The following is a 25,525-nucleotide window of genomic DNA, read 5'->3' as shown; positions in this document are numbered from 1 at the left end:
ACTTTGCATGACTGGTCATTAAATGAAGTTTGAATGTCATACTAGCATTCACTAAATGGCCTGTGTGGTGGTGGTGGTGGTGAATTTCTTTTTAGAGACGGAACCGATCAAGTTCTTCAGAGTGCAGCACAGTTGATAACCCTCTGCCAGGAGAAGAGGAGGCAGAAGCTGAGCCTATCAATGCAGATGAGCCCGAAGCCTGTTTTACAGATGGTAAGGGGGAAAACTGAAGCTCTCTCATTCACTAGTGCTTTGGGTTTTGTCTTAGAACATGTTAACTGGGAACCAATGGCTGAAAGAGAGTTTCCTGTTCTTCTAAGCATGGAACTCTATTTAAGTGCCCCCATATGTCTGACATCTATTGACAATAGTTTCCAATGTCAGTGTATCTTACTGTTGAACTCTTTACTAGTGTAGGATCTTGATACTGCTTACTTGGGAGACTTAATTCTTATTACTCGGTGTGTTAGGTTTCTGTTGCTGTGATGAAACATGACGTTTGATCAATATTGGAATGAGATTAAGTGGGCTGTGCAAATCAATGAAGAATCAGTATTTTTTGATGGATCAGCAGAAGTCCTTTTCTGTAGTGAAATACATCTAACATTTGAGGAAAATCTAGGTACCAGTATATATGGAATAAATGAATGTAGGAGCTTTAAAGGATAACAATAATCTAATTATAAAGTCTTACAGCTCCTCGAGAGAGGACAGTAAGCAACAATGGGCAGAATCTTGATGATTTCTTGGGGGTTCCTGAGGAAATCCAGATGAGGGCATTAATAGGGTCTTAGCCTAATGTAGTAGAGTTAGAGATGGTGAGACTAAAATTCTGACTACCTTTTTGGTAAACTGGAAGGGCGTGCTGATGACCAGGACTGAGGTGAGAAAAGGGGATGAAGGATGGGAACTCAAAAACCAGAAACAGGCTGACTCTACCTGTAAATTTTTTAAGAAGCATATGTTCCCAGAAAGGGAAATAAAGACCATGCCAAGTTCCACAGGAAACCATCTCCTACAAATTCATGAAGGACCTACACGAGCTAAGGTAGAACCAATGGCAGTTCAGAGTAGCATCTGACCCACAGGGAATATTCTGCTGAAAAGGTCAACAGAAAAACTGAAGAAACAAAGCTAAACAAGAGTTGTGCTTTCAACCAACATGGGTGATTTCTTTTTTCTGTCCTTTGCCATAAAGTCATTGATTCTTCTCTGTTTCTATTTTTTTTAATTTTTAATATTTTTATTACGTATTTTCCTCAATTACATTTCCAATGCTATCCCAAAATTCCCCCACACACCCCCCCCCACTTCCCTACCCACCCATTCCCATTTTTTTGGCCCTGGCGTTCCCCTGTACTGGGGCATATAAAGTTTGCAAGTCCAATGGGCCTCTCTTTCCAGTGATGGCCGACTAGGCCATCTTTTGATACATATGCAGCTAGAGTCAAGAGCTCCAGGGTACTGGTTAGTTCATAATGTTGTTCCACCTATAGGGTTGCTGATCCCTTTAGCTCCTTGGGTACTTTCTCTAGCTCCTCCATTGGGAGCCCTGTGATCCATCCAATAGCTGACTGTGAGCATCCACTTCTGTGTTTGCTAGGCCCCGCTGATGAGTTTTATCAACTGCCTTCTGTCTTCCTTTTGGTTCACTTTCCCCTCTCTTAGCTAGATCTTTCCTTAATTCTCATCATAGCTTTATAATTCAAGACTTCCCCTTCCTTCCATAGGTCTCAGGATGGTCTGCATTATCCTTAATGTCTTAGAAATTAACTAGTTATGAGTATGACAAACCAATTAAATATGGGTGTGACATAATTATGTTTCTATTGTATTATACTTTTTAGAATTATTTGATTAGTAAATTTATATCACCAGAATCTGAGTTAAAAAGGAACCTCAACTTTCTTCTTCTTCTTTTTTTTAATCAAGGGTTTTCAGTTAAGTTTGTAGGCACAGTCAGTTTATCTTCTCTTTAAAATATTCTGAGTTCATCAACTCTTTATATAAATAACTAATAACTAATAACCAATTCTTACTTTAATAATAGAGTAAACAATCCCATCCAGTCTCTTATTTTCTTTGTTTTGAAAGGAAATTATGAACAAAACATTTGTTTTAGGTCATGTCAACACTTCTAGTATTAAAAAGCATATTTTCCTAAACAGTTTTACATTGATTATATTGATTATGATGTTGTGTCCTAGCGTGATCTGTCTGTGCTTTCCTTGCTATTGGGGATCATTGCTTTAACATGATGAAACCCAACCTAGACTTTATGTAATGTATCACAAAAGCAAACTAATGAACCCACCCAAAAGACAAAGACCTGACCCACCGGGACTCATTAGACTGTTTAGAGATAGTGTTGTGTTTACATTTAATTAATAGTCATTCTACAGAGAAGGTATGATAGCCTTGCTAACCAGCTAGGCTGGGAATCCCTGGGGATTCGTTTTTGCATGAACAGCAGGCAGGTGACTGAACACTCCTGCATCAAGTAAGAGAGAAATTCTCCATGGTATGATCCACCCTAGGGGCAGTGGTTATGAGGCTTTGGCTCAGACAAAACTTTCCTTGCTTTTCTAATTACCATGCAGTTTGTTTTCCTTTCATAGTCATAAGAAATATTTCTTTCAATTTTAAGACAAGCAAAATTACAACTCACATTGCACATTCTTGACTAAAGTTCATGTATCCTCCAACAATTCTTTTTTTAAAAGTAATTCTAGTTGTGTTTTTTAATCTACTTAAACATTTTAATACATTTTTAAAATTTGCAATTATGATCTCATTTGGCCCTTTGTGTTCACATTTCAGTTGCCCTCTCCATCACTTCTCCTTTACTGCAACCTCTTCGCTTTCCATGAGCACTGCTTACCGTTCCTGACACATCAATGCATAGCAACTAGTTGTCCATGAGAAAAAAAAAAGTATGTTTGCACACAGCAGTTTAGTATAAGAATTTCTGATATCAATATGTACAAAATTAACAATTATATGTAGCTAATACATATATTATTATATGTAACTTCCTTGTCACACACAATCTACATATGCAACTGTGTCTTCCAGAATATTATTGTAGAATTTTGCCAACTGCCTATAACTACAGTAGATGAGTAAATACCATTCATGAGGGCCAGTCAGTGTCTTCATTTATATTAATTACTGAAACAAACATGATTTTATTCCTTCATTAATGATTTCAGCAATTTTTAATAAACACATAATGGAGGTTGAGTAAGGAGAAAGTATTTCTCAATGGGTTCTGCTGCCCATAAACACAACATAGACTTACTGTTTATCTACGTCATTAACATTCCTTCCATAATTTTATTATATACACACACACATGCCCCATGTCCCCACAAATTACCTATGGTGGTTTTCATTGTGTAAAGAATTGTGCCAGCCATGTTCCCACCATGGCTGTGACCTTGTGGAGGGTATGATACAGAAGCCAAGTAGCATGATATGATCCACCATTCAAAAAAAACAAAAAATATAATGTAGCATGAAGAGTATGAGATAGAGAATGATAATTAGGAAGTGATAGATTCTTAACTCTATTTAGAAAGTATTGACTTCTACATTTAGTTACCTTAATCTCTTACAATGGTGACTTTAAACAAAACATTTAAAATTTTTCTGAAAGTTTCCCAGGGAGTTTTCATGAACCAATATGGTTTCAGCACACCATGTATCTTGTCCTTATCCCCTAGTGGTATTGTCACAAAATGTTCTAGATGTGAACCATTCTTCAATATTTTGTTTGTGGGATCTCATGAAATGGTCCTGGTCTCTGGTATATTTATCCTAATAATTTCTGCCTCACATTTTCCCTCTGAACTTCAGATTCAGACCTCAAATCTTTACCATATACCAACATTCAGAAGTTTTATCATAATCTCTAGCTCATTACCCTTCAAAGCAGCTCATATTTTTATGACCTTCACTTAGTCACTAAATCCTGCTGATGATACAAGATGAATGTCTTGAATCTGCTGTTGCTTTCATTTCTCTTTCCCCTTGATGAAGATGCTGTGTTAGAACCTTATAAGTTCTATGGGTTTGAGCTTCTCTTCCACTGACCAGCACCATATTCTATTGACGATGTCTAGCGAGGCTGCCTATAAAATTCCTTCCTTATAACCATCGCTTACTCCTCAATTTTGATCTATATGATCTAATTTTTAGAAGCAAAATGCAATTGCTTTGTAATCTGTCCAAATTCTCTCACACTCACTTCTAAGAATATGGCTTTCATAATTCTGAACTGTTGTAATTCCCACAAATGAACTTCTTTATTGTACTTTTGTAATGGATCTCCTTCCAAACTCTGGCTTTTTTTTTTAAACCAAACTCTTTCTGCTACTGATAAATTCATTCATTTCAGGCTCTGTCTCTTCCAGGAAACCTCTTCCCAGCTCTTTTTAATATACAAACCGGGTTATGTGAACTTCTCCCATCCTTCCAAGATGGCCTCTACATATCTGTTATTTTAATTGCTTTATCCATTTATTTCATTAATATCTGTGCCTATTTAACCTAAATAAAATCAAAAGCCAATTCTCTGTGGAGATGAAGCTGTATACAAGGACACACTAAAATACTTGGTGTAAAAATAAATGAATAAGCATAAACATTTTAAATAAAATTTTCCTTAGTTTTTCATAGCAAGATAGTTTTAATATAAGAGGTCCAACTCAAATCTTTCAAACTTAGAGCAGATTGCTATATATTTATTTGCATTTTCTTATAATGTTTGCCTTTTTGTCTTAATGTTAACACTTCCTATTACTTTTTCCAATATTATTGAGAATATTATGCTGTTGCTCAAAATGTTTTATCTTGTGTTTGCGTTTATTCCATCAAATTCCATATATTACAAATTATATCATTGAACTGCTGATTCTCCTGCTTGGATATCAGATATGCAGATTCACCACCCCCACGTGACTGTATGCAGTTCTGGAGACCAAGCTTATCTCCCTACTTGCTTGGCAAAAACTCTTCCAACTGAACCACACTTCCAGTCCCTCCAAAAAGTTTTAAACTCAGGAGTAGAAATGTGTCCAATTATATTCTCTGTCGGCCAAGAAAGCCTTAAAAATAATTTGCCTCAGTGTTACAAATGTCTCATTCATTCGTTTCCCCATTAAATAATTTAAATGGTGTAGAAGAAATCAAGAAATTAGAAAATTACACATGATAATGCATTGTGTTAAAAAAATCATTGATGGATACTAAAAGAATGTCATCAAAATTTGACAATGAAAAGAAGGTCCTGCCGCATTAGGAAAAAAGAAACGATGTAATGTGGGTGAAGGTAGTCCCTAAATGATGCATTCAAAACTTTTACTCTGAGTGTCAAGGTGTTCTACACATGTCCTTCTTGCCAGGCTGTGTGCGGAGATTTCCATGCTGCCAAGTTAACATAGACTCCGGGAAAGGGAAAGTTTGGTGGACCATCCGGAAGACCTGCTACAGGATAGTGGAGCACAGCTGGTTTGAAAGCTTCATTGTTCTCATGATCCTGCTCAGCAGTGGAGCTCTGGTAAGTGAGCTGATAAGTGGACTCACAAGTTAATATCTTTACACACACACACACACACACAAAGGAAGGTAAGTATGGCAAACTTTGCTGAAGGTTAATCGGTAGGCTATCATAAACATGGTTCCTTCTGATTTCTTCCTCAGCATTACTGTCACTGGCATATAAAAAGACCACTGACTCAAGATTCATTTTAGTTTTTAATAATTGAGTTGCATGTGCACGCATGTGAGGGTGCAAAAACTGCCCACAGGTGCCAGAAAGGGTCATCTGATTCATCGGAACTGGAGTCACCCAGTGTGAGTCACCCCTGTGGATGCTGTGAGCCAAATCCAGGTCTTCCACAAGAGCATTATGTTCTTAACCTCTGAGTCATCTCTCCAGCCCCAAAGCTATTGATCTTTGGGTGTTAATTTTGTATTCCGCCATGGTGTTTGAAATGCTTATCAACTTTGAGCATTTTGTAGTAGAGTCTGTAAGGCTAGTTTGCTATAGAGTCAAAATCACCGGCAAATCGGGGTTCTTTGACCTCTTATTTCCTATTTGCATCGCTTTTATTTCCTTCTTTTGCCATATTGATTAAGAAGGTATTCCAAAAGCTGCATTGTATGGGAATACAAAAGAGTGGGCTTGTGGTCTTCCTGAGTTCTCCTATCTTTAGTGTGATGCTGACTAACAGTTTGTAAATGCATAGTACTTATTATGTTGAGGGATACTACCTCCATCCCGATTTTTACCATGAAGGCATTTTGGATTTTGTCCAAGATCCTTTCTTTGTTTATTGAAGAATTAATGTGATTTATGTCTGAGTTGATTTATATGATGAATTACATGTATTTACATAAATTGAACTAACCTGCATCTGTGAAATGAAACCAACATGGTCATGATGAATGATTTTTTGATATAATATTAAATGCTATTTGAAAATAATTTACTGATAGTTTTTAAATTTATATTTATTATGGAGAAAAACTTGTAAATTCTCTCTCTGTGCCTTTTTGGGGGGAACCCTGTATTCTTGATATACTATATGAGAACAGTCAGGGTCCTCAAAGTAATGCCTTTCTTAACAAGTCTAGTCTTTTAAACATTAAAAATAGAATGTGTCTTCAAAATGGAAATCAGGACCCTAATACTACCTACTATAGCTCATACTCTTAATAACTAATAAAGTCTCCCAGCTTTATCTTATTCTAAATCATATATGGCCAGTTATTTTAAAGATTATTTATTTATTTATTTATTTATTTATTTATTTATTTATTTTAGAAGAAGACATTTTTTAATTAGATATTTTCTTTATATACATTTCAAATGCTATCTCGAAAGTTCCCTATACCCTCCCTCCGCCCTGCTCCCCTACCCACCCACTCCCGCTTCTTGGCCCTGGCATTCCCCTATATTGGGGCATATAAAGTTTTCAATACCAAGGGGCCTCTCTTCCCAGTGCTGGCCGACTAAGCCATCTTCTGCTACATATGCAGCTCTGGGGGTACTGGTTAGTTCATATTGTTGTTCCACCTATAGGGTTGCAGACCACTTCAGCTCCTTGGGTGCTTTCTCTAGCTTCTCCATTGAGGGCCCTGTGTTCCATCTTATAGATGACTGTGAGCATCCATTTCTGTATTTGCCAGCCCCGGCATAGCCATACAAGAGACAGCTATAACAGGGTCCCTTCAACAAAATCTTTCTGGCATTGTGGACCCATCCCACAAACAGCCACCAAACCCAGACACTAAAGAATATATTTAAAAGGTTAAAGTTTTAAAGAAACTTTTGCTCAGAATGTCCAAAAAAGGAGACTGATATTTTGGAGGAAGTCATATCAACTGAATTAAAAGAATCACACGAAGAAAGGAAACAGCTTTGCAATTATTGGTGGCTTTGCTCAAGGAGTTTTCCTAGTATGATAATGAAGATTTTGAGATTCCTGTCTATTAAATAAATGCAAATAATAGCTATAATATAGAAAAATACCATATTTTATAATTTCAACATACATTTCTTTCATAAAATCCCCAAAATCATTCTGAGAAAATATAAAATTTTATCATTTAACAAACAAGAACACTGAGTACAGAGTTTAAAATGTTTCCTCATATCTCAAATATAGTAAATGTCCACGTTATAATTTCAAAGCCCCTTCTATAACCCAGACATAGGAGAGCACACCAAAAAGGAAAGGAGAAACAAACAGAACCTGAAATGGGGAGCAGTGAAGCCTAAGCCCCAACTCTCCCCTTGCCTTTATGTTTCCACATCCACAAAGTTCACCCTGCAAACAGAGACCCTGCATCTGAGTCTGCTGCCTGGTTCAATCACAGTGAGGTCTTCTGAATGGAGCATCTTATCTCATTACCAAGACTCAATACTCCTCTCTCTGAACCTGTACCCCAATTCTAAGAGCAGACTTCTTCTTTGACACCAAACCCCTTTCTTGCCATGTTTTGGAGTTACATATTCTGCTTGGGTGGTTTTCATAACTCCTCTTGAACTTGGAGAAAGGCACAGGAAAGTCTTGAGAGATAGACTTCTTCCCTACCCCATGCCATCCCCACCTCCACCCTGCTTACTTTCAGAAGGCCCACAAGGGTTGTGCATCTTAGTGGGCCTGCACATTCTTTCTAACCTAGATTCTTGTTTTGCATCAGTATTGCTGTCAACCATTGAAAGAAATGTGCTAATGATGATTTTTAAAGTATTGACACAGATTTGGCAATGAGGAGGGATAAGAACTGATCAAGTCCATAACCACGGACAGGAAATACAATGTTAATCACTAAAGCTATGTTATTTAGCTCTCATTTCTTCCTCCAAGGTGATTAGTGCTTCCATATGAAAGAGAAAACCTCATGTAATTCAGACCTATTTTGATCAGTGGCCATTTAAAATACCCCCATTACTTCAACTCTCTAAATGTATTTGAAATATTTCCCAAAGAGCTTCAGGCTGTGAGTATCCTATCTTACCCTTGTCATTTTCTTAAAAGTTTTTGAAGAGGGTAAATCCTACTAGCATGGAGCAAGAGCCAAAGGAGGTTCCTAACCTAATTGGTGGGTGTGAATTAGAGTGTAGTATTACAAAGGTTTACAAGAGGGGCTGACCCAGGAATAAAGTCTGAAAAGGATCAGGACTCTTTCCATTTGAAAGGAGAAAAGAACAGCCAGGTGATGTGAAAAAAAAGTGAGAGAAAGAAAAGAAAGAAAGAGAGAAAGAAAGGAGAGAGAGAGAGAGAGACCGAGACCTTAGGCTTTGGAAACCATGATATTTTCAGAAGACTGTATGTAATTTCATTCCTCAGCTTCTCTGTAACAATGGAAAAGGATGTTAGAAGTAAATTTCATGCAGGAGCTGCAAACCAGAGGAAGGCTAGCCAAGTTGTTTTCACACCATTATTTTATGTGATGTCTCTATCAGAATTGTAATTTCCTCTTCTCCAGTGAAATATAAATTTAACATTACACATAAACTGAAATGTGAATGTTTCCACAGGCTTTTGAGGATATATATATTGAAAAGAAAAAGACCATTAAGATTATCCTGGAGTATGCTGACAAGATATTCACCTACATCTTCATTCTGGAAATGCTTCTAAAATGGGTGGCATATGGGTATAAAACATATTTCACTAATGCCTGGTGTTGGCTGGACTTCTTAATTGTTGATGTAAGTATTTTAGAATAAAGTTTAAAGGGTGATTTATTCTAAGTGTTCTGTTTTCATTGGTGCTTTTCTAGATTACCATCCTGTCATCTTTCTTTACTTTAAGGCCAGAAATTTATGTTTTTAAGAATATTAATATAGTCACTGAAATCTGTCTGTGATAAATAGATCAGTAATCTTTCAACCACTGTAACTTCTCTTCCATACAACTCTATCTAATACTTGTAACTTTGCATATGATTCCCAAAAATCAAACAAAACCATAGTTTTAAAACTACCTGATTTGACACTGGAGAGATGGTTCAATGGTTATGGCACTGAATTTCCTTCCAGAGGACCAAGTTCGATACCCAGACTCTCTAAGTGACTCACAGCACTCTGTAACTCCTGCTACAGATGCCCTCTTCTGACCTATGTGGCAACACAAACACATGGTGAGAAGGCATACATGTTGGTAAAATAGTCGCACGTAATTCAAAAAATAATTTTCTTTAAAATGCACATGATTTGAATATCACTCTAGGTAACATTGACAGAAGGAAGGAAGGAAGGAAGGAAGGAAGGAAGGAAGGAAGGAAGGAAGGAAGGAAGGAAGGAAGGAAGGAAGGAAGGAAGGAAGGGAGGAAGGAAGGAAGAGGAGAGAAGAGAAAGAGAGAGAGAGAAGAAAAGAAAGATGGAAAGAAAGAAAGAAAGAAAGAAAGAAAGAAAGAAAGAAAGAAAGAAAGAAAGAAAGAAAGAAAGAAAGAAAGAAAGGAGGGTGGGAGGGAGGGAAGAAGGAAGACCAGAGGATCCTTGAGTGATAAAGAAAAGGGCAGATGAGTCTTCTAAAAGACAGGGTGCTAATTTTCACAACATTAATTTCCCAGATAAAGGAGAAACATTCAAGTTGTCTCATGTAGTGGTTAAAACTGGTTAAAAAAAAATCAAGATTAAGACTAATTCTATGCTAGAGATAAGGAAAGCCTAGAGAATATTTATCTCAATCATAATGCTGGAGAAAACCAAAATGAGTCTCCTTTTCTCAAACATTCAACTACTGTCCACTCCAGAAGGCCAGTGAAGCACAGAAGTTGCCACTAATTGCTTCAATAAATGCAGAGAACATTTTAGGACTTGGATGATGAAAATGCATAAAAATACTTTAATTTACATGTTATTCAACATAGGAAAAATGATTTGGAGGCTAGGGACAGAACTCAATTGTAGAGTGTCTGCCTACCATGGGTAAAGCACTATGTTCAATATTCATCACAAAAAACTAAAGGAGGAAGAGATGGCAAGTTTGTGTCATTACTTCCTCATTATTTTAATTTGTTGACAATTTTATATGAATATACACTAATTACTCCCCAAGTTTCTTACCTTCTTAGTAGTCTGTAGTTCTTTGTGTAGGGTTGAGGGTCACTGAGCTTCTAGCTCTCCTCCAACATAGTCCACATTAGAACATCTATTGCTGTTTTCTTTGTTCAGCTCACAAATTTAGGCAGTCATGTTGATAAAGTTTTCTGGTGTAGTCACTAACATTCCTAGAATATATATGTATTAAGGAGTATGCATGTGTGTTCATGTGCAAACACACACATACACACATATGTAACAATTGGTAAAAAAGAGAGAGGAGGGGTTTTTCTCAAAACCCACAGAAAAGAGATCATTGACCCAAATTATCATGGCCAAAGTAATTATAGCAAGCAATTAACTGAAACCAGCTTTTTTAAAATGTGTACATAGCTTGTGTCTCCCTAAAAGTGGGGTTCAAGAGATCATCACTGGAAATGATGAGATAAGGATTTTTACAGTCCAGGAGTAGGGGCTTTCCAAATAGGGAATTTGTCAGACAAATAGGTGGTGTTACAGAAACTGAATATAACAATTTCCTGAAATAAAGAGATGATTACAAGTGCTCATAATAAGGTAATTGTCATAATAACCTTTTTAAACAAAAGGCATGATTGCCATTTCCTGGAATAAGCAGCATAGAACTATTTGTAGTGAAGGTTCCAGGTGGGGCATAGCCCAACATTGAGAGACAATTTTAATTATAAACAAGAATGAATCTACCTTATCTTCACTACAAAATGGCTTTAAAGTCTGTGATGAAGGCAGGCGGATTTATCAATATGAGATGGTTTGGAGGGAGGAAATTGCAGTGGGAAATGATTTCATTATGATGATCTCAAAAAATAAAGGAAATACTTCTAACATTAAAAACAAACAATATAGGTGTGGGGGCATGTCCATAGGTTCCCATTTATAGTGTCTCCTCAAGATTATCACATATTCACTCTCAGAACATTCAGCATCAGCTTGAAAGACTATTCTATTTCATTAAAGACTGTGCAACTTGTATATAACATTTTTAGACTCTCTCTTATGAAAAAGAGAGCATGCTTTTTTACTTAAGTGGACTTAAGTGGGAAATGAGGGGCATGCGTGACTGAATCAGTTTAGGAGTGAGAAGAGTAATGAGTCCTATGAGCTATAGGTTATTAAAAATGTATGCTCTGTTTAGTGGGATAGTCTGATATGACCTCACGAGGACATCAATTCCACAGAGCAAGATGCCTGTCTTAGGCAGCAGCCGTGAATGTCTAAGGAGTGAAGGTTTTTTTCTCTAAACTTTTCAGTAGAAATTGACCTGAATTCACTCTTCTCTAGAAATACTTTGTCTCTTTGACATGGCATTAGCTTGTGTTGAAAGCACTGTTCTCAGACACAGTGCCTGCTGCAGTAAATAGTAAACGGAAATTACTCAGAGACAGAAAGTGCTGGGAACTCACTGTTCTGTTCCAAAATGGATGTTGGTTTCTTTTCTGCAAGTGTTCTTTCTTTTGAGATGATCTGTGGAAAGAGTACACATTCCTGTAGCATCATCATCATGGTTGCTAGGCCAACCTATGTCTTTAGGTTGAAGGCTAAGCCGTGAGTCATCCAGTCTCACTGTATTTTCAATATAATTCAAAATTCCATCCGTAAATTATTACAGTCAGATCTTTTGTGAAAATATTGACAAATCAAAGGCTGTAAACACTCTTATTTTGAAGTTGTTCCCATCTCAGTCATGAATCTTCAGATGGCTTTCAAATACAGGCTATAATCATGTTTAGATCTACTTAAGTTTTTAACATACTTTTATTTACAGCTTTGGAAGCACACTAAAGTATGCCATGGGTTTCATTTTAATAGAAAATGTATTGGGCACTGTTATTAAGGTTCACATTTAATAAACAATTAGATATCCAGTAATTATGAAATACAAAAATTGTAGATGTTGTTTCTACTTAAGTGTGGTAATAAGTAATCTTTCTTCCTTCCATTATTTCCTCTTTTGATTAATCTTCCAAGAATTCTATTTTCTTTTTCCAAAAAAACTTCCTTCTTACCTATTATGGGGAGGGCCAATTCATATCAAATTACATTCTTGTTGCTTTTTCTTTGTGCAATTTATAACTGAATTTTCATTGTGTTTTGTCACATCATTAAAATCCTTACTGAGAATGTCATTTTTTGCAGGTGTCTCTAGTTACTTTAGTAGCCAACACTCTTGGCTACTCAGACCTTGGCCCCATTAAATCTCTACGGACACTGAGGGCCCTAAGACCCCTAAGAGCTTTGTCTAGATTTGAAGGAATGAGGGTAAGAAAATACCAAACTCCTTAATGTAAAATTCTTATTTTTTTTAAATTATGGTTTGAAATAATTATCAAACGAGTGTACAGTTATTATGGACTATCACTGTATATGTCCATGAGCATATGCAAACACATGTGATATGGTTATATAGAATAAGGACGCACAGACTTTTAGAGGGCCTACCAAGTTACAAAGTAACAGATGATACTATAGTCCTTCCTTTATATAATATGGATAAAAATATTCATATATTTAATAACTAATAAAAGGCCTTTCTTTTCAAAATGGAGATTATCCTATACTAGAATTGAAGGATGGAATCACCATTCATCGTGATACGACTTCTCATATACACATCAATAGTTTGCCTCATCAAATGTCTAAATGATTTTTGATTACAGAACAAACTTAGGTAGGGAACATAAGAAAGGACAAGAAGTTGGGTTAACATTAGCCATTGAGTCTAATTCATGCTCAAAATAATGATTCAAAACTAGTGGCATTATACCAAAATTGCACTTAAAGAAATCTAAGCCCCAGGAGTTAAGTTCCTTTGCCATATGCTGCATAATAGCCCCCCAAACAGAGTCATTCCATAGAAACAAAGTGAAGTAAACAGAAACTACAGTCAACCTGGTTTTAATGGATGTTTCAAATCAATAACTCCTTCATAAAACCCAGAGTACAATACCTATTTTTCCTGCATTTAGCACAAGTCATTTGTTGCTATTCATCTTGAATTTCTTCTTCCTCAGGTTTATGCCTGATTTTCACACATTGTTCTCTCACATTGGAGTGTTTCTATTTCTTGTTTTGAGCCCCAATTCACCAACTTCAGTATAGCAGTTATCAATACAAATACCTCTGACCAGAAAACTAAATTTGGATTTGCCTTGTCTGTCTAAGACAAGACAGAACCAAACATCCTTTTATCTTTGACCATATGCCCAAAACCCTCATCATATTATAGACATTTACTTCTACTTGCAATCTCTGAGCAGTTTAACATGGAGGCACATCTGGCTCATTCATTTTAAATATATGAATACTGGCAAACTATCAGCATTGCCTAGGGATTGGTTATTTATAAATGCAGACTTCTAACTCAGCCTTTCCAGCTACACCCAAAAGCTGAGAAAAGAAGGTCATGATTTAGAGACTTCCCTAGCTCATGTAATGAGACTGAATCTCAGAAAAACAGAGGCCTAAGATAGTTCTGTGATAGGGAACATACATTGCCTTCATAGGAACCTGGCTCTCTTTGATACCCCAGACATGTGTGTGAGTTCGCACACACAGAAATCACCACACACACACACACACACACACACACACACACACACACACACACACCACGCTCCAGTGCCTACTCTAAGTCCTGCCAAAGGACAGATTCTGGACTTAATCATCCCCTTGTAATCATCAGAGAATGATCTGATTTTCAGCCTTTGTATTATTAGCTCTGCTTGTTTAAGTGCCACTGTAACATTTTACTGTTCATGCATACAGTAGATGATTGCCAAGTGTATGAGAGATCACTATTTCAAAAGAACTTTTAAGTAAAACACAAACAACACAAGAATGCAAAACTCCCATTTCACTTTGTGCAAATAGATTGAAATAGGATTTTAAACTTTAAGGTTAATTTCTTGATTATTATTTTTAATATTTTGATATTGTATTCACACTGAATTGGCCCACAAATTTGAGCAATATATATTGTATTTCCATAAACAGAACATTTCTGTCCCTGGACGACTATTTCTTTTGCTGATAAAAACATGGCTATATTTACAGGGAGGGTTTTTGGTGTGTTTTCTTTTGCTTTATTTTTGGTTTTGGTTTTACTTGGGGGGTGGGATTTTGGTTTTGGTTTTGGTTTTGGTTTTAGTTTGGTTTTATTTTTTGGTGGTAGTGGTGATTTTTGCTTATTTTTATAGAACAAGTAAGTCTTATTCAAAACATTTTAGTATGTTTATAATATCCAAATATTTGTTTGTTTACCCTGAAAAGAAAAGTAGTTCTTCAAGAGGCAGGGGTACTTTGGGAGAATGAAGAAACAGTAGATGTGAGACTTTTGAGTGTAGCTTCCTCAGAGTCCTAAGGCTCTGCTCCTTCCCTGTAATTCTAAGACACATGTTAATATCCCTGTTGTGCTGGAAAAAAAAAAACCAAAATGTATAATAGTACATAGTTTATCCTGCCCCAACAGACAGCAAATTGTCCAAGTCAAGGAAACAGCGTTGTGTGGAACCATCTACAGATGTTAGCACATAATGCTACAGGAATGCCACAGGGACTTGTATGCTAGTGATGGTTTAAGATCTCGCAATGTGTTAACATTGGCATCATAACTCTCCAAGAAAGTCGAAAGTCACAGGTCACTAAGATGCTATAAGTTATATAGAAAGAGTTTTCCATACCCAAATAGCACCAGGAGGGAGCGAGTCTCCCAGGAGTGCTGACAGGCCTGTGAGTGCAGGTAGGACCACCACTGCTGCTCAGAGGATCCCAGCCAGAATCCTCAGTACACAGGAACCAAGGGACTGCCTGGGACAGGAGTTGTCCCGTCTCCATCTGTGCCCAGAGCTGATCTTGTGCCATAAAGCTACATACAGAAATAGTGCCAGGAGAGAGCTAGTCTCCCAGGAGTCCCTACACATCTGCAAACACAGGTAAGACCACCATTTTTCTTCAAATTCCTGGCCCAAGAGGGACCCTCACAGAGCCATCAGGACACAGGAACCAAGGATCAGCTGGGTACAGGATCCTTCTGATCTCTATCTGCACCCCAGAGCTGACCCTGTAGCACAGCTCTCCATATCCAAATTCTTTGCAGAGAGAACTGGTCTACCGGGAGTATTGACACACAGGCTTGCAGGAAGAACAAGCCAAAATCAGAGAAAGCAAGACTAGCTAACACCAGAGATAACTAAATAGAGAAAGGCAAGCACAAGAACATAAGCAACAGAAACCAAGACTACATGGCATCATCAGAATCCAGTTATTCCACCACAACAAACCCTGGTTACCCCAACAAACCAGAAAAGCAAGATTCTGATTTAAAATCACGTCTCATGATGATGATAGAGGAATAGAAAAAGGACATAATAAAGAAATACAAAAGAACACAAACAGGTAGGAGACCTTTAAGAGGAAACACAAAAATTCCCTTAACAAACTACAGGAAAACACAACCAAATAGGTGAAGAAACTGAACAAACCCATCCAGAATCTAAAAATGGAATTAAAAACAATAAAGAAATCACAAAGGGAGACAACACTGGATATAGAAAACTGAAAAAAAGAGACCAAGAGTCATAGATATAAGCATCACCAACAGAATACAAGAGACAGAAGAGAGAATCTCAGATGCAGAAGATACCATAGAAAACATTGACATGCAAAATACAAAAGTTCCTAACCCAAAACATCCAGGAAATCCAGGACACAATCAGAAACTGAAACCTAAGGATAATAGGTATAAAAGAGAATGAAGATTCCCAACTTAGAGTGCCAGTAAATATCTTCAACAAAGTTATAGAAGAAAACTTCTCCAACCTAAAGAAAGAGATGTCCATTATCATACAGAATTCCAAATAGATTGGACCAGAAAAGAAATTCTTCCTTTCACATAATAATCAAAACACCAAATGCACTAAACAAAGGAAGAATATTAAAAGCAGTAAGGGAAAAAGGTCAAGTAACATGTAAAGGCAGACCTATTAGAATTACACCAGACTTCTCACCAGAGACTATGAAAACTAGATGCTGGGCAGATCTCATACAGACCCTAAGAGAACACAAATGCCAACCCAGACTACTATACCCAGCAAAACTCTCAATTACCATAAATGGAGAAACCAAGATATTCCATGACAAAACCAAATTTACACAGTATCTTTCCACAAATCCAGTCCTACACAGGATAATAGATGGAAAATGCCAACAAAAGGAGGGAAACTACACCCTAGAAAAAGCAAGAAAGTAATCTTTCAATAAACCCAATAGATACAAATAAAAACAACCATGAGATTCAACCTCAGACCTGTCAGAATGGCTAAGATCAAAACCTCGGGTGACAACCGATGCTGGCAAGGATGTGGAGATAGAACACTCCTCCATTGCTGGTGGGATTGCAAGCTGTTACAACCACGCTGGAAATCAGTTTGGCTGTTTCTCAGAAATTTGGACATAGTCCTACCTGAGTACCCAGCAATATGCCACTAATGGGCATATACCCAGAAGATGCTCCAGCATGTAATAAGGACACATGCTCCACTATATTCATAGCAGCCTTTTTGTTAATAGCCAGAAGCTGGAAAGAACCCAGATGTCCCTTAACAGAGGAATGGATACAGAAAATGTGGTACATTTACACAATGGCGTACTATTCAGCTATTAAAAATAATGAATTTATGAAATTCTTGGGCAAATGGATGGAACTGGAAAATACCATCTTGAGTGAGATAACCCAATCACAAAAGAAAATACATGCTATGCACTCATTGATAAGTGGATATTAGCCCAGAAGCTCTGAATACCCAATATACAATTCACAGTCCACATGAAACTCAAGAAGAAGGAAGACCAAAGTATGGATACTTTCTTAGAAGGGGGAACAAAATACCCATAGGAGGATTTACAGAGACAAAGTGTGGAGCAGAGATGGAAGGAAAGGCCATCCAGAGACTGCCCCACCTGGAGATCCATCCCAAATACAATCATCAAACCAAGACACTTTTGTGGAGTCCAACAAGTGCTTGCCGACAGAAGCCTGATATAGCTGTCTACTGAGGGGCTTTACCAGTGCCTAACAAATACATGAGTGAATGCTTGCAGCCAACAATTGGACTGAGCTCAGGGTCCCCAACGGAGGAACCAGAGAAAGAACCCAAGGTTCTGAAGGGTTTTGCAGCCCCATAGGAGGAACAACAATATGAACTAGCTAGTACCCCCAGAGCTCCCTGGGACTAAATCACCAACCAAAGAGTACACATGGTGGGACTCATGGCTCTAGCTACATATGTAGCAGAGGATGGTATAGTCACTCATCAATGGGAAGAGAGGCCCTTGTGAATGCTCTATTCCCCATTGTAGGGGAATGCCTGGGCCAGAAAGCTAGTGTGGGTGAGTTGAGGAGCAGGGGGAAGGAGAGGAGGATAGAGGGTTTTTGGAGGGGAAACCAAGAAAGGGGACAACATTTGAAATGTAACTAAAGTAAATATCTAAGAAAAAGAAAAAGGAAAATAAAATAAACTGTCTTAAAAACCTTAAAAAAAGAGTTGAGTATGTAAGGCTTTGGGGCTAATGACTACAAGGTACAATGTATGTCAATGGTAATATCAAAAGAGGGAACTGATGAATGAGGGTGGAGATATAAGTCTGGTGAAAAGCCATATTCTTCCTAGCCTTTTGGGGGAGCCCCTCTACAGTACTAGCTGATAAAATATGCCTTGAAGAGCAATAATGATGTGTTTCCTTCCATCACCTCATGTGCCTCTGAAATATCTCCACAGTCATTCTTATTGTTTCCAGTGTGGAGTCAAGAAAACATCACCAGTGCACTGACTTTGCAGTGAAGAAAGTTCTCTAGAAGCAGAATCATACCCTTTATTTGTGTATTAAAAATGGCTACAACATCACTAGAGATCATAGAACCCATACTGGCTAAATACATGGAAGTCAGACTGTCTCACAGGTGGTCAGAGAGCCCACATGTGTCCCCACTTAGAAGGGTCTTGAGATCCTTTTTAATAAGTTCAAAATTAAAAAATAAATAAATAAAAGCAAATGCAAAGCTATTATCAACCAATCTTGTTCTAACTCATCTGTACTCAAATGTGGACTATAACTGAAGAGTAAAATAAAAGATAGGCTTTTGAAGAATGGGATAATTAAGAAAACCAGAGGGGAGAGACCTACTGTAGAAGGTGTGGTGCAGGAAATTTGAAACAGTGAAATCACTGGATCAATAACAAAGGAAAAGTCTGAAAGGCAGTAATGAAGAAAGTAACATAAGCTTCACCCAGGCTTGCTTCCACTGTGGCCCCACGGCGGATACTTGGCCAAGCACTTACATAAAAGCTAATTTTAGAGCTAGAAAGATAATTTCAAGAAAATTATCTTCACTTTGTAGAATCATCACAATCTAAAGCGTACAAACCACTAAAAGACTCCCAGCCTTATCTTAACCGAATACAAACTAATAGGTTCACTATATGGGAGAGTGTGTTTCCAAAAGCTGGTGATTTCAGGAATATGGGACTGTAATATATATATATATATAATACACACACACACATATATATCCTTTACTTATGTTTTTCTCTAAGTATTTATGTTTCTCCCTTTTCAAAAGTTTGTAGATTTAAGACTTTGTCTTAGCAGAATCAGTTTTTTGGAGAGTTTGGGGGTGGGGGTTATTTGTTGTTTTGTTTGTTTGTTTTGATTTTTTCATTTATTTGAAGTGCAATATCATCTTGGCATCTACTCCTCTGTGTATGCTAGTAGTTTTACTGTCTTAATCATGAAACTGGTAAGTCAGAAATCGCAGGGCTTATGACATACCTTGTCACTACTAAGTGCACTACTGATCACTGTATATTGGTTGCTCAGTGTAGACTTGTTGATTGCTTGGGCTTGCACCTTTAATTCTGCATTGGTGTCTGTCATTTTCTACTGTTCTTAACTACCCTTGTGTTTCTTTTTGGGTATCAGGTAGTGGTCAACGCACTCATAGGAGCAATCCCTTCCATCATGAATGTGCTTCTTGTGTGCCTTATATTTTGGCTAATATTCAGCATCATGGGAGTCAATCTGTTTGCTGGCAAGTTCTATGAGTGTGTTAACACCACAGATGGCTCACGATTTCCTGTATCTCAAGTTGCAAACCGTTCTGAGTGTTTTGCCCTGATGAATGTTAGTGGAAATGTGCGATGGAAAAACCTGAAAGTAAACTTCGATAACGTTGGGCTTGGTTACCTGTCTCTGCTTCAAGTTGTAAGTGACTCTCTTCATGGATACTTGGTACAAAATGGAGAGTATAAAACACTGTGTAAATGTGCTACTAATGAGAAATTAAGATGCCAGATTTAATATTTTCTTAGAGCATGTGCCCTGTAAGCATAGCTAAGGAGCACAGCTTTCTTGATTTGTAGATAGATTAATCCACAATTGACAGTTGATTTTCATTTGAGTCACCATTACTACATCAACAGACAAATTACCTTCTAAGTAGTCATTATGGGACTTCTATGTTTATCTTACAAGGTAATAGGAAGATTTTTTTTTCTTAAAGGCACTGAGAAGCCCTGAGAAATAGAGACAAATTATTTCCTGCTCTAATGATAAAATTCTCTTCCACTTTTGGAAAGGAAAAGTTCATATGTAAAATACACAAGTATTTGTAACAATTTGGAAATTCCAGAAAAAAGGTTTAGAATATTTCCTTTTAAAAATTGCAGCAGTTTTCACATCTGAAATAAATGTATGTGGTGCTCTGATTTAAAAAAAAATACAGCATTTTTATGTTAACTCAGTATTTTTAAATAGAACAAAACTAATTTGACGCTGCTAGTAATACTGGAAGGTTAAATAGATAAACTGTTCATGATAATTTTAGAGTCTGAGTTTCACATTCAATTTCTCTAAATGTATTTATAGGCAACATTCAAGGGATGGATGGATATTATGTATGCAGCAGTTGACTCTGTTAATGTAAGTATTGATCAACCTAAAAGTAAGTCTTAAATTTTATTTATTTACCATAGATTTACCTTTACAATTTGAACTTCAGTTCTCTAGAGCCATGAATATGTACAAATACAACGAAAAGCTGCCTCCCTAGTGATTTAAATTACTTAGGCATATAGCATTTGGAGATGGACCCAGTGTAAATTCTGGGTCTGCTACATTGTGCTAATTCTGCAACCAACTCTGAGCAGTCTACTGGAAAAAAATGAAGTAATCCAGTGTCTCCCTCACTATTTGTTGTGAGGATCCACCATCCAGCACTTAGCATAGGCTATTGGTAACCAACAAGCAGCAAATACTAGTTGATCGAAATAAAAGTAAAGTGATTTTTATTCATAGTTTTTAGTATTTTATGTCTTGAAACACTTTGCAATATTATCTTTGCCAATAAACTTTAAAGATTACTGGCTGTTTGATGTTTCTGTGAAATCTAGTAAAGATTATATTTATAAACAATGGAAACATAATAAAATCAATATGACTCCAGTATGATGACTTTTACAATTTTATTTGGAAATTAAAGGAATTCTTTCAGTCATTTACTTGGTGACTTGCCCTATCAATCTGAGATCAATCACTGCTTATGATAAGGTCCTTATACATTACTTGAAGATTGTGTGTGTATACAGTGTGAGCACGTGCTTATTGCTGAATACGTGTGCTTCTGAAATACTTTTTCCAGCCCACATACAACTGGAAATAATCAATGTTACTGTCAACATGCTATTGACTTTTTCTGCAGGTAAATGCACAACCAATATATGAATACAGCCTCTACATGTACATTTATTTTGTCATCTTCATCATCTTTGGCTCATTCTTCACTTTGAACTTGTTCATTGGTGTCATCATAGATAATTTCAACCAACAGAAGAAGAAGATAAGTATTTTAAGTGTTTCCTACATTGCACTAAAAAAGGAAAAACTTCATATAAATGGATTATTTTGCATTTATTTTTCAAAATAATTGGTCAACTATGTAATTGTATATATGTATAATCTTATTATTTTGTTCTGTAGTTTTAAATGTTATATCAATAATCTTAATTAAATTATTACATTATGTTATATATAGTTACATATTATTATCTATTATATTTATTGTCATTTATTTATAGTATTATTTATTCATATACTACTATATTAAAATTTATTAAAATATACTTATAATTAAACACAATATTCTTAAACATTATATTAATTCTCTGATGTTGCCTATAGACGACTGAACAATAAATATACCACTAGCTCAAAGCAGTAAGGTACTTTGTTCAAAGTAGTTTTATTTATTTATTTCAGAGGTATTCTTTTTTTCCTGCTAATCATCGTTCTGGGGTATGTGTTATGAAGTTAAGTGACAGTTACTTATAATATGGCTGCTGAACTCATGTCACTTATGTTATAGCATAAGAAATAATATTACAACTGAAAGTAAGACCTGCTGTGTGTGTGTGTGTGTGTGTGTGTGTGTGTGAATCACTCTCCTTAGCTTCTGAGCTCAATAACTTTTATATCAGCTTTAGATTCTTTTGATTGTCATAATAAAACACAACAAAGAATGTGACTTAAAACAACAGTAATTTATCTCCCACACATCTAGAAGTTAGAAGTCCAATACCAGAGTTAGAGGAGTCATGCGTTTTTCCAGGCCTCTATAAGAGGAGCCATCCTTTTATCCCCTAGTCCCTGTCAGCCCAGACTGCGATTTTGGATGGCGACAGGGAAAATCTACGATCGCCTTCTTTTTCCCCGTCTATATTGTCTCCTCGTTTAATGAGTACCTTATTGTGAATCTGCTCTACTCCACTTGGACCTCCTTTTGATTAAAAGACACTAGGCAGTAACAGTATCTTTAATCAATGTCACATTCCGGGGTGCTGGAATTAGGATTTACATAGATTTTTTTAAGGGAATAGGATTCAACACATACACTCAACCATTACTGTCCTGATTGTTGCTACAATGCCCTAGGAAAGAGCATATGGAGTTGGGGATCTAATCTATGTAAAGCACTTACCTAGGGAGCACAAGGTCCTGTATTTGTCCAAGCATGAAAATAGGTAACCAAATAAAATTGGGAAAAATAGAAAAGAGGAAAGGCACATAGAACAAGAAATTACTCCAAATCAGACATCAGACTAAGTAGAATTAGTAATGTAGCTCCTATCTGTTGGATATTTAATCAAATCATTTTTATTTATTTTGAAACTTGCCAACAAGTTCTAAGTATTTTATTTTAAGAAAGTTTTCAGTGTTATGTCCTAAGGAACAGAGCAAATATTTGAGCTTTTATACAAAATTACAATATATTAAGCACCTTGGTTTCTTGAGTTTCATCTCAAATTTCAAATACTAAATATCACTATTTTTCTTATTTATTTATTTATTAGATATTTTCTTTATACACATTTCAAATGCTATCCCAAAAGTTCCCTATACCCTCCCTCCACCCTGTGCCCCTACCCACCCACTCCCGCTTCTTGGCCCTGGCATTTCCCTGTATTGGGGCATATAAAGTTTGCAATACCAAGGGACCTCTCTTCCCAGTGATGGCCGACTAGGCCATCTTCTGCTACTATTCCATACACTGCACATATAAAATAGTAAAAAGCACAATGAGAAAAATTTACAACGATGCACATGAGCAGTCAGGAAGCTGATGCAGTTGTATGTGGTATCTGATTTGCCTTTTGAAGGTAAGAAAGAGAAGATGCAGCAACTGAGAGATCAGTGGGTAGACTATCTTCATGAAGGAGAACAGAAATATTTGCCTATAATGACTTGCCGTTATTAACAAGGCCACTATTCAAGATGACCAGAAACTCACTCCATTAATATGGAGTTTAGATTTGAAGATAGAAATTTTTTAAAATATGTGATGTTTGTAGTTGTGAGAAAGGAGATTTGAAAATCCTTATTAAATATTACTCAGTAGAAGCTGCTATGTCATTGGGTATTTTAAGAAAGGGATAGCATTCAAGCATTGGCATTTTTGGAATTAGGTTATGTCTGATACTGCATAAGATGCCTCATGTGTGTAATTTAGAGAAATGATCTCTAGTTAACTTTTTAGAACGGTTATGTGATGTTTACAGTCTGACCCTTGAGAGTAACTTCATCAAAAACCAAGCTCCAAAATTCTTTCAATCGCAGATTGTGAATCTGGGCTTTAGTACACATAGTAAATGTGCCTGTGACTAGGAAAACACAAGTTAGTCCAGATCCTGTTTAATCTGTCATCTGAGATGCTCTTAGAATATCCAAAATAATCCACCATGACAATGGGTAAAGGGAACACATTAAAATGAGACATTCTATCAAGGAGTTTAGACATTTCAAGATAGCAGAATCTATGTCTTAGGTTTATTGATGATTAGACGACTAACATTGATTTGGGTACCATCTCCAGGAAAAGAGATGTTTATAAAATTAGGAGTAGGATTACTAAAAAAAAATTATTCCAGGTTTCAGGTTAGCATATATATATCTATATATATATATATATATATATATATATATATATATATATAGATAGATATATAGATAGATATATATATATATACATGCATTGGCATGTATGCAGTGCACAGAATTTACTACCACAAGTACAGGAAGATGTCTATTTGGTTCACAGTCCATATGTAATCTGGGATTCAAGGGAGATGCTTAACTGTCTTTAATATAAATGTTTTAATTACAGTTTATGGCTCTACCAATCCCTTTGGAAAAAACACTCACATTTTACCAGTTTTCTTTACAATACATTATCTCTGTTAGTACTGTCTTCATCATTAGTATATTCATGTGACATTGAAAATTTCTATTATTAATCTTAAGCATACAACTGAAGATGAGTAAGTAAGTTATGAATAGGTTCAAGTTATTGGAAAATTAGAAAGATAACAGATGTTGACTATGAATGTGGGCACCTATGTGCAAATTGTAAGTAACAACAACCCTTTTAATAACTACATGCTTATGAGGAAGATGAACTACACTAAACCACCTCTGATTCTAAACTTTGGAGCCCCAATGTTTCAGATGTCATACTTTCTTGTAATTTTAAATATTAATATATATAATAAGATACTGAGATATGGAGACCAAGCCTAAACAAAAAGACAATCATTTATGATTCATAGATATGAGATGAAGGTAATTTGACAAACAATTTGAAGTGTACCTGAATTTTCACTAAGACCCAAGCCATTGTGTTAGGAATGGAATTCTCCACTTTAGGTGTCATGCCAGTCCTCAAAACATTCAGAATTTGAAACATTTCAACTTAGTATAGAACATTTATAAGGTGTTTTTCTTCCCTAGTTTTACACTAAATATTTGACAAGTATGATTTCAGTTGATCCTTTCAGCAAATAAATGGTGTATTTACTGTATAACAGTACAATAATAATGCATTGAGGAAATCAATAAACTTACATATGGACTGAGAGATGAGATTTGAACAAAGATAAGAACCTAGTCTTAACTGATATGCAATAGAGCTTTGACATCCAATGAACATTCAGATAGGACAAACTGACCACTAGAATGTCTGTCTGGCTTCTCTAGGAGGCTATTTTGCACAAGGCCTATATAGTCTATAGTAAAACACAACAGTTTGAGGCTCTGGGTTGCACAGTCTCCTCTAGGATTCACCATACCCATCATGATATTTTGCAATCAGAATATCATCCCTGGGAAAACAAAGTGTGCAAGATTATTTTACTAAAAAGCACTAAGGACAAAGGCTGCTCTTAACATTAGCATGAACTCTCTGTCATCAGATGAGTACCAAAATGAATGACATAAAGACTGTGGGCGCTGACACCATTGCATACACTAGCAAGATTTTGCTGAAAGGACCCAAATATAGCTGTCTCTTGTGAGACGATGCCGGGGCCTAGCAAACACAGG

The 25,525-nt window shown here is 36.4% G+C and overlaps 1 protein-coding gene and 1 long non-coding RNA gene across 5 annotated transcripts in view; one reads left to right on the top strand and one right to left on the bottom strand.

Annotated features, from left to right (window-relative positions):
• The window catches only part of Scn9a (sodium voltage-gated channel alpha subunit 9), a 152,273-nt gene that overhangs the window by 116,331 nt on the left and 10,417 nt on the right, over positions 1-25,525 (top strand). For both annotated transcript variants that reach the window (XM_021180644.2, XM_021180636.2), the window contains exons 18-24: positions 96-213; positions 5,406-5,560; positions 9,053-9,226; positions 12,737-12,859; positions 19,577-19,858; positions 20,522-20,575; positions 21,354-21,491. In XM_021180644.2, the coding sequence (XP_021036303.1) occupies positions 96-213; positions 5,406-5,560; positions 9,053-9,226; positions 12,737-12,859; positions 19,577-19,858; positions 20,522-20,575; positions 21,354-21,491 (1,044 nt within the window). The remainder of the gene's footprint in view (positions 1-95; positions 214-5,405; positions 5,561-9,052; positions 9,227-12,736; positions 12,860-19,576; positions 19,859-20,521; positions 20,576-21,353; positions 21,492-25,525) is intronic.
• LOC110308243 overlaps positions 9,507-25,525 on the bottom strand; it is a 64,069-nt gene continuing 48,050 nt past the window's right edge. For 2 of the 3 annotated variants that reach the window (XR_003835429.1, XR_003835431.1), the window contains exons 3-5: positions 12,004-12,064; positions 10,586-10,749; positions 9,507-9,634 (exon numbers count right to left, since the gene is read on the bottom strand). This is a non-coding gene — a long non-coding RNA (uncharacterized LOC110308243). Of the gene's footprint in view, positions 9,635-10,585; positions 10,750-12,003; positions 12,065-22,628; positions 22,646-25,525 lie in introns of all 3 variants that reach the window. The other variant, XR_003835430.1, reaches the window with a different exon arrangement.

Source organism: Mus caroli, chromosome 2 (assembly GCF_900094665.2).
Source record: "Mus caroli chromosome 2, CAROLI_EIJ_v1.1, whole genome shotgun sequence".
NCBI lineage: Eukaryota > Metazoa > Chordata > Mammalia > Rodentia > Muridae > Mus > Mus caroli.
Note: the sequence above shows the minus strand (reverse complement) of the source record. Positions and strands in the feature narration are given on the sequence as shown.